Source organism: Podarcis vaucheri (assembly GCF_965113315.1).
Source record: "Podarcis vaucheri genome assembly, chromosome: Z".
NCBI lineage: Eukaryota > Metazoa > Chordata > Lepidosauria > Squamata > Lacertidae > Podarcis > Podarcis vaucheri.
In genome coordinates, this window is record NC_138758.1 from 4,387,548 (window position 1) to 4,403,565 (window position 16,018).

Genomic DNA, 16,018 nt, shown 5'->3' on the forward strand with positions numbered 1-16,018 from the left:
AAAAGGCAATGGAGGCAGTTCCAAAATGTGGAGGAAGTTACAATGGAAAGCCCAATTCATATACTGCAAGGAATAGACCTCCTGATAAGCTGGTATCTGCAGGACACCGTCTCCTGCAGAGCACAGTGATAAAGGTATGAGACAATTTTTTGGGTTGTCAAACAATGAATGGTGCAAGGTCACCTGTGAGCTTCATGGTTCATGGATGGGATTGGAACCCAGGCCACCCTGGTCCAAGTCCAACACTCTAACCACTGCCTCACACTGGCTCCGTTTGGAAGGTGGGGAGAGGGGAGATATATATGAGAAAGGTGACAGAACAAAGGCTGAGGGTCTGTTTATATATCAGTAAGATGCACCAGACTGGTTCTCTGCTGTCACCTGACGTCCAAAGCCAGGAGGCAGAAACAGAAACACGGTTCCAGCCCCAGTTGCACAAAGAAGAGTTGTGTTACACCAACAGCAGACTGGGGGAGTTGAGCAAAGGTATGGGGGGGGGGCAAGGAATGATCAAAGGTGAATCTGGCAGGACAGCAGCAGAGGGCAGAAGCTCTCGGAGTAAATGCATCTCTCCACAGCTTTTTGCCACAATAGTGGAACAAGCAGAAGCTTCATGCTGAGAAGCAATTGTAGCCCTGACTGCCAAATGCTGGCAGCCAAGAAGAGAAGAAGGCCATCACCTCCTTACCCTGCTGGGGAATTTCCAGAGGCACCTGGCTGTAGGACACTGGACAGATGGACACTGGCCTGATCCAGCAAGTCTGCTCTTTAAGATCCTGTCACGGTTCCACACTGTTTTCTTCTCTCTCTCTCTCTCTCTCTCTCGGAAGCACATCTCTCTGGGATTCACTAGGGTTTACTGTTGACAGGATTAGGCTAGAAAGTGGCCATGAATATCCTTAGTGTAATAGGAAAAGATGGCTGGGTCTGTATCAAGGCCAGTTTTAACAAAAGGGGATGGAGCCATGAAAACATGGATCTGCAAATGACACTAAACCTGGGAAATGGGGGAAGGGTGGGGAACACTATCTAAACAAAAGAATAGGATTAAGGTTTTGGAATGACCCTTTGCAGTCTGGGGCACTTGAGGGAAAGCAGCATAGGGGGCAGGTGCCTAAGACCCAGGGGCAAAATGCAGCCCCTCATATCTCTTTATCTGATGCTTGGAACTCTCCTCAGGCCACACCCTTCACAGGTCCTGGTTTGCAGCCGGAGCATTTTCCCTTGGCTAGAATGTGGCCCCCATCTCTGATATTGCTTTGAGATGCAAGACTAATGTGTAAAGGTGAAATAAGCATTCCTTGCTCCTCCCACTTTTGATTCTGGCCCTCCCTACTACAGACAAATGGCCCTCAGAAGATTGACAAGGAGGAAATGCGGCCCTCGGGATGAAAAATGTCCCCCCCACCCCTGATGTAGCGTACATAATAGAATCCTAGAATTGTAGAGTTGGAAGGGACCATAAGGATCATCTAGTCCAGCCCCCTGCAATACAGACCCTCCAGGTGTCCCTATTTTCCAGGGACGGTCCTGGATTTACAGAAGCCGTCCCAGTTTCTGATTTGATCCCAGAATGTCCTGCTTTTCCTTAGGACGTCCCTAAGGAGAGATGTTGGAGGGTATGGAGTTATCAGACCCGCAAGCCATCTGAAAGCAGCCCTGTATAAGGAAGTTTTTTAATGTTTAATGTTTTCTTATGTTTTTAAATATGTTGGAAGCTGCCCAGAGTGGCTGGGACAACCCAGTGAGATGGGTGGGGTATAAATATTATTGATGTTGTTAAGGAATAGGACATCCTTATTTTCATCAGAAGAATATTGGAGGGTATCGCAATGCAGGAATCTTTTGCCCAATGTGGGGCTCAAACCCACAACCCTGAGATTAAGAGCCTCATGCTCGACTGACTAAACCATCCCAGCTAGGAACCATACAGCTCCCTGAGAAGGCTGCCAAATGTACAAAATGGTACAGCAAAGATAGAGCGCCTGGTGAGCTCCAGATGTTGCTGGACTCCAAACTCCCATCAGCCCCAGCCCTCACAGTCAATGGTCAGGGGTGCACGCTTTAAATGCATGGTGTGTTTGCTGCCTAAAACTCATTCTTGACCAGTGGCCATGCTGGCTGGGCAATGATGGGAGAGTTGGCCCCACACCCAGTACATACAGTCCTGAGTTCGTTGGAAGAAGAGTAGGATAAACATGAAAATGAAAAATAATGGGCATTAGCGCAAACAAGGTTCAAGAAGACACACGGCAGACTAATTGCTGGTTAGGGTGCTGAGGGTGGAGGGCACTGTGTTTTTACCAGGATATAGAGATACCGAAGAAGATTCTGAGAAAGGAAATTGTGCTGGGAACACATGACCTCCAAAAGCACTAAAAGGAATAAAAATGTATTATGCTGTGCTCTGTGGCAGCTTTCAAAAACCATGCATGGAGGAAAAAGAACTACAGAGCCTCAGCAGAAAAATAAAAGAGAAAGCCAGGGTCAACTCCAAAGGGATATGTCAAATAACCAGCTGGTCTCTCGGGCTTTCCTAGAATGCTCCATTTGCTGCTCTCACCCACGCCAAAGTGCCTAATTGTGCCACCTGGAGACCAAGGCATGTTTCTGGGAAAGCAAACGCAGGAAGGAAGGTCCAGGAACACTCTGCCTGTGACCAATGCCTATTTTGGGTTCAGAAACATTTACCTAGTTCAAAATTCCAACATCAAAACAACCATCGATTATAAAGAAGTAGCTTTAATGGCAGACACTCTCAGCGAAAAGCATTTTACCCAGAAAAACAGGACTATTGACCAGTAATTGTAGCAAAGATTGCAGAACAGCCTACACAAATACATTATTTATCAGACTTCATCAAGACAGCACTTGATGGGGGCTATGGGAGCTGCAGTCCAAAAGATCAGAGGGCAACAGGTTGGCAAAGGCTGAGTTAACTAATGAGTTTGCGCTGAGAAACACATGGTAAAGGTGCCTGCCTAATATCAACAGGCAGGGAGTTCCAGAGAGAAGGATCAATCTTTGCTAGCGCAGAACAAACGTTGTGTGACACTTGTATGGTGAGGTCTGTGGATGGACATAGTTTTGGAAATTGAAGATCTGGATTCAGTCCTGGCCCTGACACGATCAACTTCCCTTAGGTTACCAACTGTCACAAGAGAGTGCTGGTCAGTAATCATACAGTTCAAAGATGGAGATAGCTCTTTATTAGCAAAAACATGATCTCCACAGACTTAGTTAATGAGCAGAGCAGCTCATTCCTGGTGATCTTCCTCTAGGAAAATCAGTTGCTGAGACTGAAAGTCCCTGCTTCCTAAATCCTTTCCAGCTGTCTAAATCCTCTCCTCTTCAGGGCTTTCCCTAAGCAATCAGAAATGGCACCTGTGTGCGTGAAGCCAACCTCTCCCGCCACTCTTTTCCTGTCTCTTCTGGTTCTGGAAAACAAGATGGAGCTCATCATCGTAGGAGGGGGAGACACCTGTGTCTCTTCACCAGCTTAACTCATCTCTGCTTCTTGGTCCCCCTCCTCTTCAGCCTCCACTTCTGCCTCTGATTCTGGACTTCTCTCTGGCACAGATTCTCCCTGCTCACTAAACCCTGTTACCTCTTCAGCTTCCAACACCTCATCTTCCCTGTCTTCTTCCTCTTACCACTTATTGTCTTCCCAACGCCACTCCCTGGGCTCTGAGCCTACTTGCCTTTGTTGTTCCCCAGCTGGTTCCTCCCACTATTCCTCTGCATCCAACCAGCCCATGACACCAACTCAAATAACAGCCTCAAGTCCCCCCTCAGCTGTTAAAAATCAACAATTTGCTATTGCTCTGCCTCTTGTGGATCTGGTGAATATTACAATTGCAATATAAACTTTTCTAGAACACATCACAAGTGTGATTTTTTTTTAAAAAAACCATATCTTTTCAAAGCCCCAACCCTGTCCAGATATTCTGAAGCCTTGAGGTTTTGAAGAGCTGTCAATAAAAAGAGATCTGCCAGACCAAATGAACACTGTCCAGCAGGTCCCAATGGGAAGCTCACAAGCAGGACCGGAATAAAAAAAATCCTTCCAGTAGCACCTTAAAGACCAACTAAGTTAGTTCTTGGTATGAGCTTTCATGTGCATGCACAATTCTGAAGAAGTATGCACGCACACGAAAGCTCATACCAAGAACTAACTTAGTTGGTCTTTAAGGTGCTACTGGAAGGAATTTTTTTTTTATTTTGACTATGGCAGACCAACACAGCTACCTATCTGAAGCAGGACCGGAGTGCAGCAAAGTTCTTCCCAGATGTGATTCCTAGCAACTGGTGTTCACAGGCATAATGCCTCTGACAGTGGTGGCAGAAATAGCCATTGTGTTTAGTACCTGTGATAGCCTCCTCCTTCACCTGCATGAATTTGTCTAATGCTCTTTTAAAGCTACCCAAACTGCTGGCCATCACTACCTCCTGCAAGACGCTCTCCAAGGATGAGGCGGCTATGGCCCACGGAGAGGAAGAGGAACCTGGGTGATATGAGCCGTATCAACACTGCCAGTGGGTTTTTGACAGTCCATGGAATGGACTTGCCTCATTCCAAGGTGTGTTTGTTTCTAGAGCATTGGATCCAGAGATGGCCCCAGACGTTTTGCTGTCTGAAGCAAAAGGCAAGATGCAGTCCTGCCCAAGAGTTCTGAAACAATGTTGGAATGCTCTGGCCTGAAGTAATAAAAGCCAATCTTCAACTGACAGAGATTTTATTGACATCTGAGATATATATATATATATATATATATATATATATATATATCGACCAGTTCTAGAAAAGCGAAAATCCTTCGAGTGTGGGATAAAGCAGACATAAAACAACAAAACTATGTACAATAGCTTTACTGAAATAATAGACCCTGTCAGTGCTATTTTCTAGAAAAATAGATGCTGGAGCTCCCCATGATCTTTTCCCTTGTTCTCTTAGAACGGCAATGCCGCCTACCTGAGAGGTGCTGGAGCTGAGCTCCGGTGAGTTCCAGCTGGAAAAGAAGAAGTCCTTGGACCCTCTTTATCCAATTCTGGCATAATAAGTGTCTCCTTATAATTAATTAAGCTCAGTTTAATTCTCTACCAAATGTATTGTTCTGACCTGTTCTATCCCTTTCTGCTCCTCACCATTTATTTATTTTTGAATTATGTTTGGTTAATTAGTATTTGGTTTTCTTTTATTATTCTATCAATGCTAACCTTAAAATCAATTTTGTGTGTGTGTGTGATAACTACGGCACCCTGTCTCATTCCACTTACAGGATGCTTGCAGTTGAGCCTTTGTTCAGAAATGGTGATGATGGGGCAGCATCCTCCACTGTACCTGAAAGCAGCGTGTAAGCTTTGGGGAGGGGGTCTAGGTACAAACAGCTCTGTCCCCAAACACCTTGTGCCACCTCCCCAACATCTGCTGCTTGAGGCAGTTGCTTAATGGCTCTTTCAGGAGAGGGCAGCCGGAAGATAGCATCCCATTAGGAAATCAATTTTGGAGGCTTCCGGTCTGCTTCGCGGAGGAAATGGCAACACCTGGGGCTTCGTCCGAGTAAGATATGGCCAACACATAGAGATTTGTTAGTAGAAGAAGAGAAAGGTTTGAAATTTAAAAGTTATGAAAACTTGAAAGATACTTTACAAAGTTGGTTGCATCACAGACAAATTAATGAGCAGTTTTAAGAAGATAACAAAAGAGGGTTTAGTTATACTATTTCAAACTTCCAAAAGGAAATTGTGGAGGGAAACTCCAAGTTATTGAAGAAAGCATATAATATTTTGCTATATGGAGAGACTTTAGATGAGATGGTAAAATTGGCACAAATAAAATGAGCTCAGGATGTTGGGCATAATACACAGTTGGAGGAATGGGAAAGATTATGGAAAACAAATTTAAAGTTCACAGATTGTATATTATTAAGAGAAAATTATTTCAAAATGATATATAGATGGTATATCACACCGGAAAAAATTGCAAAAATGTACAAAACAGGATATGTTGGAGATGCAAAAAGAAAGATGGTACTTTTTTCATGTATGGTGGGAATGCAAGAAGGTTAAAGAATTTCAGGAAATGATATATAATGAATTGAAAAAAATGTTTTAAAAAACCTTTGTTCAAAAACCAGACTCTTTCCTGCTTGGAATTTTAGATCATGATATAAGACAATGCAGCAAGAATTTTACTAGCACAAGTATGGAAAACAGAGAAAATGCCAACAAAGGAAGAATGGCAAGCCAAGCTTATGGACTACGCGGAATTGGCTAAGCTGACAGAGCGGATACATGAGAGAGACAACATCAATTTCAAAAAGGAGTCGGAACCATTTCTAAACTATATAAAAAGACAGTATAAAGATTTGGACTCATTGGGAGGTTTTGACTAAACTTTCACAACTATATAAGAGGTTAAACCAGCAGGGTGTAGAATTTGTTTAATAAATCAATATGGAAATATAGGGGAAGCCAAAGAGGGGGGAGGGGAGAAATATGGATATATAAATTGTTCAATTAAGATTTGGGGAAAATTTGTTGTTACAATTTGAAAATTTAATAAAAAATATTTTTTTAAAAAGGAAATCAATTTTGCACAGTGTCAGAATCAGGTCTTTAGGGTGGTGACACATACCTTTTGGAACTCCCTGCTGCTGCATGTTAGACAGGCGCCACCATCTCTTTTGTCTTTTTGGCTAAAGATGCCTCTCTTTCAAAAAGCCTTCAAAAATCTTTATCCTAGTTGCCAGCATCTGCTTTGAGTTCAAATTGATTTTACGTCTGTATGTCCTGCTGTTGTTTTAAATTTTTAAAAAATTGCTATTATGCAAGTAATTGCTTTAACTGTTTTTATCGATGACTGTTTTATCTATGTTATTATACTGCAAATCGCTATGAGATCTCTCATGGGAAGTGATTCATGAATGAAATAACAATATGAACAGCATCTGCTTTTTTAGTGTTTTAAACTCTCTCTTTTTGCTACATTTACTGTACATCTTAAGACGGTTGTGTAGAAAGCGATTAATGATTTTATGAGTTCAAAACCGACAGGTACCTTTAAAAGCAAAACAAGACGGAAACAAAACAGAGACCCATGGCAGAGACCCATTCATCCAGATGGGAAATTCCACTGAAACAAACACATCTTTGGTTGTTTCCTGTTTAAAAGATAAGAGCCTGCTGGATCAGTTTAGTAGTTGTTTTCAGTCTAGCACAGGGGTAGCCTAACTAAGGCCCAGGGGCCGGATGTGGCCCAATAGCCTTCTCAATGTGGCCCCCGGACGGTCCGGGAATCAGCGTGTTTTTACATGAGTGGAATGTGAGTTTTTATTTAAAATGCATCTCTGGGTTATTTGTGGGGCATAGGAATTCGTTCACGCCCCTCCCCCCAATATAGTCCGGTTCACCACATGGTCTGAGGGACAGTGGACCGGCCCACGACTGACCCCTGGTCTAGCATCATCTTACAGTGGCCAACCAGATGTCTGTGGGAAGCCCACAAGCTGCACCTGAACACAAGAGCACTCTACTATTCCACAAAACAAGGGCAGACATTATTATTGATGTTCATGAAGATGATGATGGTGATGACTGGGCTGGCCTTGGTCAATTCCCACAGCTAAGGCTGGAACGGGCTAAAGTGAGGATTCAGGGGAGGGGTGTAGTGAGAACTTGCCCATGTAAGAATCTGGGCAAGTTATATTTTATGTGATCACAGAAATGGAACAGCAGGTGTGTCATGGAGAGAAGAGGTGGAGCTACAGAGCCACACCTGCTGCTGTTAGGCAGGTGGGGACTGTCCATTCACTCTGTGTGTGCTAGGGAACAGGCTCTTAGCCTGGCTAGGAAACCTGTATCTCTCCAGAAACTGCTGGATTTCCACTTTCCTTCCTGACCCTTGGCCATTCTTGCTTATGGGACTTATGGTAGTTCATCTCCAGGAGCACGTGGAGAGCTACAGACGTTTGCCATCTCTGTCTCAGGTAGAGAAGAGAATGGTTGAAGCAGGGGGTGCAAAGGCTGCAAGAAGCACCCCCCCCAAAAATACTCCTCCTATGCTCTGCCGACTTAGCACAAGTAACTGTGCAGTGGCACCCTACAGGTAGGAAGTGCCCCATAGCTTATCAACACACCTCTGATGCCAGGGAGAGGAAGCCTGCAAACAGGGCCTGAGAGCAAGAGCAAACTCTCCTGTTTTGGGGTTTCGAGCAACTGGTATTCAGAAGCATTTTCTGCCTCCACCCCTGAAAGGAGAACACAGAAGCCCAGGTTGGTGGCCATCCTTTCCCCTTCTCCAAAAGTCATCCAAGCTGGTGACCACCGCTGCCTCTTATGGGGAGCAAAGCAGACGACCTAGACAGCAAGGGGCCCGTGGCCGGGGCACGATCAGGAGTTCGAAGATGACACAACGCGCGCGCTTAAAAGCCTGCGAGGAGGGGCGGCCCAGGACCGACATTCCTTTGTCACTGCTCAACGAACCACCATCGCTAAAAATAGCTTGCCGGGAGAGGCTGTGGGGGCTTTTCCACCCTCCGTCACGGTGACTGCCAGAACCAACTCATCGTGGCAGACGCCCTGCCTGGCACAAGGCACGCTGGACGCACCAGAGAAAGAGGTCTCGCTCCCACTCCGCCCAGGCTGCTGCGGGGCTTCTTGCTCCGCCCCCTGCCCCCGCGCCGTGCCGCCGCCAAAGCAGCCTGGCGTCCCGCACCGCTCCGTGCCCAACGCGTGGCTTTCGCTCATGCCAGCCGGGAAACTCGGGCTTCGTCCCGCCACCTCTCGCCACCTCCAGTCTCTGCTGCTTTCTCCATTCGCCTTCCCGCCCCGCGCTCCCTCCTTCCCACATCCTCCTCTGAGAACTCCCTTCCCTCCTCCGCCTCCGCCTCCCAGAGCCAGGATGAAACTCAATTCCTCTCCCGAATAGAACAGGAGTAGCCATAGCAACCTCCCCCTGCCAACCTCCCCACCTCCAGCGCTTCTCCGTCCCCATAATTTCACATTCTCCCACCCCGCCCACCTCCCCACAGTTACTTTCCTATGGAAATGAGCTCTGCCGCCCTTGGCTGCCCATTGCTGCCCCCCCCCCCCACTGGCGCATCCGTCTCTAATACCCCAGGAACCGCCTTGCCACCTCTCCTATCCCCCAATGCCGCCTCCACCCGCCCCAATTTTCTTTTCTTTTTTGAAGTCACATTCCTAACTTCGCCACCCACTCCTTTTGCCTCAGGCAACCTCAGAGGCCGGTCGCTTTCAGGTGTCCTGAGACACCCCCAACCCAAGGCTCTCTTTGCTCTCTTGCCCCTGAAGAACTTCGCAGCTGGAGCACCAGCTAAACAACTGGAACCAGAAGAATGGGGGGGACAGCTCTTCTCCACCCCACCCCACCCAACCACTCCTGGGAAATCAAACTTTATAACCTAGATATTGCCTACACACACACACACACACACACACACACACACACGGAGGGCTGCTGCTCAGTGGCAGAGCATTTGCTCTGCATGCAGAAAATCCCAGGTTAATTTCTTGGCATCCCCAGGCTGGGCTGGGGTGTTCCTCCTCCCCTCCAAAAACCCTGGAGAGCCACTGCCAATAGCTGGTCTAGGAGGACCAAATGTCTGACAGCACAAGGCAGCTTCCCTATGTTCCTCTCAGATGCCCTGGGCCATAGCTCAGCAGCAGAGCACCTGCTTGGTATGCAGAAGGCCCCAGGTTCAATCCCCAGCCTCTCCAGTCAGAGCTGGGAATATCCCTTGCTTGAAACTTTGGAGGGCTGCTGCCAGTCTAGCATAGAGAATGCTGAGCTGGCTGGGCCGACGGTCTGGCTCTGTATAAGACAGCTTCCTATGTTCCTCCTCTATACATAGATGCAAATTCATAAAAAACCCCAAAATAAATAAATGTGCCTTGTCACAATGGGGAGAACAGCAACCAGGTCTCCTGTTTAGATGCTAGTTGTTGATGGGCATCTTCAAGGCTCCTGGTGTCCCTTCTGGAAATCTTGCCTGTCTGAAACCCTGGAGAGTTGCTGCCAGTCAGTGTAGAAAACACTGGGCTAGGTATGGCTTGATTCAGTTTAAGGCAGTGTCCTGTGCCCCATGTCCACAAGTCGAGGTCAAGGTGTGCCCCCTCCAGAGTCTTAAGGATCAGCTACTAGCCAGTTCAGCTTATTTACATTTTGGCTGCCTGTTTTTGATATAAGGACATGAGACTATTTCATCCACAGTAATGTGTTAAAATTAGTGCAGGCATAGTCTAACTTCCACCATAAGAAGAGCCCCACTAGATTAGACCAGTCCAGACCAACATAGTGTCAGAGCACCTGCTTCTCATGCAGAAGGCCCCATTTTCAATCCCTGGCATTTCCAGGTAGGGCTGAAAGGAAACCCTTGCCTGAAACCCTGTCCATGTAGACAGTATGGAGCTAGATGGATCAAGGGTCTGGCTCAGTAGCAGCTTCCTAGGCACCTGTTTAAATCAACCCTTTTTTCAGAACCATGCAGAGTGGAATCTTGCTTTGTTTTTCAGGGGAAGAGTCCAACTCAGTGACAGAGCACCGCTTTGCATGCAGAAGGTCCCAGGTTCAACCCCCAGGTAGAACTGGTGTCAGTCACTGTAGACAAAGCTGCCATCATCATCACCACCATCATCATTACTTACCCACCCTTCACCCCAAATTCCCAAGGTGGGTCACAACAATTTAAAATGCAACATTGAAAACCATTCAAAACAAATTGCAATCACGAGAATAAATTGTGTGAATCATAGAGTTGGAAGGGGCCCCATGGATCATCAATCCGCTGCAATGCAGGAATATGCACCCATACGGGGCTCAAACCTGTGACCTTGGCGTTATCAGCACCACGATCTAACCAACTGAGCTAACCGAGATGGGTGACAACGATTTAAAATGCAACATTAAAAAATCATTCAGAACAATCACAAGAATAAGATGGGATTCTAAAAATATGCACCTTAGGTGTTAAAGGGCTGAGCAAGAGGGACTTGTCCCTATTGAGGTGCTTAAGGGTGGGAAGCCCACAAGTAGGGCAATAGCTTTCTACTGCTGTTGCTCCCCAGGAAAATGGTATTCATAAGGTATACTGCTTCTGTGGATGGAGGTACAATATACTGTAGCATCATGAACATATTTGAGTTGTCTCCTTAGGTGGGTAAAAATGTCAGAACCTCTGGGCCAACATCTGGCTGAAAGCAGCATTTCAGAAAGAGACCCACGTTGGAGGAGATGGGAGGCAAAAGCAGTTCCATCTCCACCTGGTGCTCTGACACCCCACCCCACCTCCTGGGATCCAAGCAGCAGGCAGGGATCCTAACAGTTGTCATTCACTGCCAACCTTCTATGGTTGCCCCATATTTAGGACCCCATGCACAAACCTATGCATACACATTAATGGGGGGGGGAGCTAATTGATATCAAGCACAGATACCTAATTAAGCTATTACAAATGCCTTGGACTCGCATACATTCCAGGACAAACATAGATGCACACACACAAGCAGCTTTCTTTTGGGTCTGCTTCCCCTTTCTGTCACATCACCTGTGCCCCCCTCCAGGTTGGCTTGCCAACAGTGGCAAAGTGCCTGTCCACTCCCTAGCAGCAGCAACCTGCCCCCCTCCTCCCACAGAGCTGGATGGGGCTGAAAGTGCAGTGGCGTCAGCTCTGTGATAAGGCCATGCTCTCTTCCCATTGGAATCACTTCTGTAAATAGCTCAGTGGTAGAGCATCTGCTCTGCATGCAGAATGCCCCCCCGTTCAATCCTCAGTCTCCAGGTAGTGCTTCTTATGTCCCCAGCCTGAAACCTTGGAGAGTCACTGCCAGTCAGAGTAGACAATCCTGAACTGGATGAACTAATGGTCTAACTCCGCATAAGGCAGCTTTTTACGTAACTTAATTCTGCTTGCAGAACCTGGCATGCCCGACTGCAGAATTTCCCTAAGGATAAGGGAGGGAGGGAATATTCCTATGGATAGAGAAGGGAGGGCATGTTTAAAAGTAACACTGCAGAAGATGAAATACCTCTTCTTCCCTGCCCGACCCCACATTACAGGGATGATAGATGAGTAAGGCTTGCTGACATCAACTCCAGTGGGGCGCAGGAGCCGCCCGAGAGGTGGGCCTCAGGACCGCCACGCTGCGCTTTCAGAGCTCGGCATATGCGAGAGATTTCGCTCACATGCCTCTGCTGCTCCGCTGCAAACCACAGGCCAGAAAAAGGGAGCCCTGGGTGATAACCGGGTCCATGAGGGGAGTCGGTGCTCAGAGGGGTGTTGTCCACCCCCACCCCCCTTCTGAGAGCGGGTGGGAAGGCTGCATAGCTGCAGAGGAGGAGGAGGCGGTGTTTGGGAGCATCGCATACGCTTGACTTTTGAGCGGGGCAGAAAGGAACTTGTGGAGGTTCTGGCTTTGTGTCAGAGGCTCCCAGCAGGCGGGGGGTAAGCACATATCATCATCACCATCATCATCATAGCCTGGAAATAGCCTTCTTCCCGCGCATGCACGCCTGCGCGCGCGCGCACACACACACGCTTCTGAGCACGTGTGGCAGAAAGGGGGCAGTGAGGGGCAGAGCTCCACCTTTCCTTTTTGCCTAGGAGGGAGCGACACCCCTTCCCCAAACACGCGCGCACATTCTCTCTCTCTCTCTGATGCTTGGCAAGCAATTACAGGTAATACCAACCAGCAGCCGCCCCCGGGCTCTGCTCCCCACTGACTGTCAGCCTGGCGCGGCAGAGGAGGAGAAAGAGGGAGAGAGAAGCTTGGCGCTCGCTCCTTCCTTGTCTGAGGCAGCTTAGCAGAGCGCACTGCCTACACGCACTACACCCCAGTGAGCAATTCTGCCTGCTCCGGTCCAGCACATGCTCAGGCGCAGCGCACATCCTCGCGTCGCGTACTGTGCATGCAGCGTGCACGACCAGGGCCAGCCCTCGCTCTGCCTGATGGATGGCCTGGGGGGGGGGGAGCACGTTTCTTTAGGCAATCAGATCTGGCTCTTTCTTTCTTTCTTTCTTTCTTTCTTTCTTTCTTTCTTGGCAGCGTTCTTTGACCAGCACTGCTCGGTTGGACAGCAATATCAGCAGAAGAGCTGTTATCATTCTCTCTCTATCCCCCCCCACCCCACCCGCGCGCATCTTATCACTGCCATCTTGGGAGGGATGCTTGCACTTCCTGAAATCCATCTGACAGCTAAACGGGAGAGGGGGAGGCAGAAGGCACCCCCCCCCGACACACACACACACACACACACACACACACCACATTCCCCCAGTGTGGTCCTCCAGGCACTTAGACCTATGGCAATGGGGCACATTGAGGGTACAAACGCCAGGAGAAAACATGGAGAAATGGGATTAGGCAAAGCAGGGGTCTCCGTTGCCAAGGTGGATGCGTGGGTTTGGGATGAAGAATACAGCGGGGGCGGATGGGTCATCGGAGTGCATCTGCCTGGCCCACCTGCTCACCCGCCCTGGCACATTCTGACCCCCGCTCGGAGGCTGGCAGAAGCCAGACGACCTCGAGTGGGAGGTGGTGATGACAGCCCGGAGACCGTGGCAGGCTCAGGAAAGGTGGTGGACAAACCCAGCCTCCATTTTATTGCCTCGCAAAGCATGCGGGCTCCATCCATTTTCTCAGCTGGCTGGGGTGTGCGCGGGGTGGGGGTGGCTGCCGGTGCAGGAGGCAAATAAGGGAGGGGGTGTCTTCCAGGTTCTTGGAGAAGGAGCCGGGAGATGGGAACGGGGGCAAGAGCCTCAGCTGGATTATATAAGAAGGAGATAGACATGGAGCACTGGGGCAAAGAGGTGCCCGCAGCTGATTGGGTGTGCGGGTGCCCTCCCGGGCACGCTAGTAAGGGTAGCACAAACCGTGGCGCCGTGGGCAAGCCATGTGCCCAAAAGAAAAGCCCCCTTCCGCCTGGCAGGGATGCCATTCTCCGGACTAGCGCCTTGCCCTGCCTTTTTCTCCTCTTCCGAAGAGTCACCCACCTGTTCATACCAGTCGCGGTTCGAGCAGGTACACTCGGGCCACCAGCCGGGGCTGCCTCCGTTCATCTTGGGGGTCCCACCTCCACCTCCTCCGCAGCTCTTGGTCGGGCCCTGCTTCGGGGGCGCAGGGGGCGCGTTGTCGCAGCGGGAGGTGGGGATGAGCTTGCCCTTGCCGCGGGCTGTGGGGGTGGCGCCCCCTGCCTGCGAGGGCAGGGTCTGCGAGCCGTAGCCCCCATACCCGCCCGCGTACTGCTGCTCCTGCTGCTGCCACTCGCCGTAGCTGGGGGGCTCCATGCGCCGGAGAGCCGCCATCCTCGTCACCTCGTAGCATTCCGGGCACCGGCAGCAGTGGTGGTGCTTGTGCATCTTGGCGTCGCCGTCCAGCCGAGCCTGCCTACGCGCAGCAACCCAGAAACAAAGGGGAGGATGGGGGGAGAGCCCCCCACCACCGCCGCCACCACCGTCTCCCCTCCGCCTCCTCTTCCTCCTCGCGGCGCGGGGGGAGGGCAAGCAGCGAGCGCGCACACCCCGGTTAGTTCCGAAGGCGCAGCGTCGTCAGCGCATCATCGCGGCGGCATCGCCGCATCGCCCAGCCCTTCAGCCCCTGTCAAGCCGGAGGAATAAAAAGGAGAGGTTTCGCTGAAGCGGCAGCCTCCCCTTGCGTGTCGCCTGCCGCTGCTGCGTGGATCGGTCGCCCAGGCAAAGCAAGCCCCGTTCCTGCCCAGGCGAGGTCAGGCGCCAAGGCAGGCGCTGCTGCGAGGCAGCGGCGGCTTCACCCGGGCCGTAGGATGGCGAGGATGCTGAGGACGGTGCTGATGCTGCGTTCGGTCCCTAGACGGGAAAGGAAGGAGGCGAGCGCATCCCTGGCTCGCCAGCCTCCCCGTTCTGCGCGCCGCAGCCAATGAGAGCACGGGACCGCGGCAGCGCCGAGAATGTTAATGGGGGGGTCCTTAAAGGCACAGAGGCAGCCCGCCGAGGTTTCCCTTAGCTTGACATTTCTCGCTTCTCCAACCAACCCCCGCACGCCTTTTATCTTCACTACAGCCTTGTGAGGTACGTCAGCCTGAGATAAGGCTACTGCCTCAAGGCCACCCAGCCAGCTCTGCCGTCACTGCCCCGGGGGAGGGAATTTGACTTCTCAGGTCTTCATAGTGAATTCTAAACCCCTGCACCAAGCTGGGTTCTTAAGCATATTAGGACCTTAGGTTCCAAGTGGGTTTACGGGACTGCAATGCAAGGTAGGGATCAGTCAGACCAGAAGCCCAGGGACAGCTCGCTGGGTGAATCTGGACCAGTCTGACCTGCCTTCCAGCGTTGTTGTGGGACAAAATGGCGGAAGGGAACTATTACTTTGCCTTGGGCTCCTTGCAGGAAGGTGGGATACATAGAATCACAGCTTTGGATGGGAACCTGAGGGTCATTTTTAGTCCAGCCCCCTGCAATGCAGGAATATGCAGCTGTCCCGTACAATGGTCGAACCTGTGCCCTTGATGTTATCAGCACCATGCTCTAACATCTATCCAGTGGTCACATATAGAATATTTAATGGAACAAACAAATCTGTGCAGAGAACTAGTCCTGGGACTAAGACTAGTCCACCCTCCCCCACCCCCTTCAACAATCTAAAGCTTCCACATCCCTAGGCCTGCCCTATTGCATTCTGATCTCCTATGCCAGGACACAGTGTTCATTCCTCCATTCCGACTTGCAAGCCTTAACTACCCTTTTACCCAGGGTTAGCAACACGGTTCCCTCCAGAGGTTGCATCTATGGGCTTAGTTGCCCCCCCCCAAAAAAGCTAGGCCTGCTAGTAGTCAAAAAGGTGGCATTTCTTCACCCAGCACAGACCTCCCTGCATATTCTTCCCCACCTACCAGAGAAACACCACCCATTTTCAGCCCACCTGCTTGCATTTCTTCTCCAATCCTCTTCTCGCTTAGTAGGTGTGAGTGGGAAAGAAGCAAATCACCACCCCATAATGTCGGAAGCTGACCCCACAAAAGCTGAGA

The 16,018-nt window shown here is 49.8% G+C and overlaps 1 protein-coding gene across 9 annotated transcripts in view; it reads right to left on the minus strand.

Moving 5' to 3' along the window:
• DLG3 (discs large MAGUK scaffold protein 3) overlaps positions 1-16,018 on the minus strand; it is a 110,505-nt gene that overhangs the window by 64,888 nt on the left and 29,599 nt on the right. Inside the window, exon 1 of one of the 9 annotated variants that reach the window (XM_082207397.1) lies at positions 14,010-14,878. The exons of 7 other annotated variants lie outside the window; for them this stretch is intronic. In XM_082207397.1, coding sequence (XP_082063523.1) covers positions 14,010-14,375 — 366 coding nt within the window. In that variant the 5' untranslated portion in view covers positions 14,376-14,878. Of the gene's footprint in view, positions 1-14,009; positions 14,879-16,018 lie in introns of those variants that run through there. One more of the 9 variants, XM_082207398.1, reaches the window with a different exon arrangement.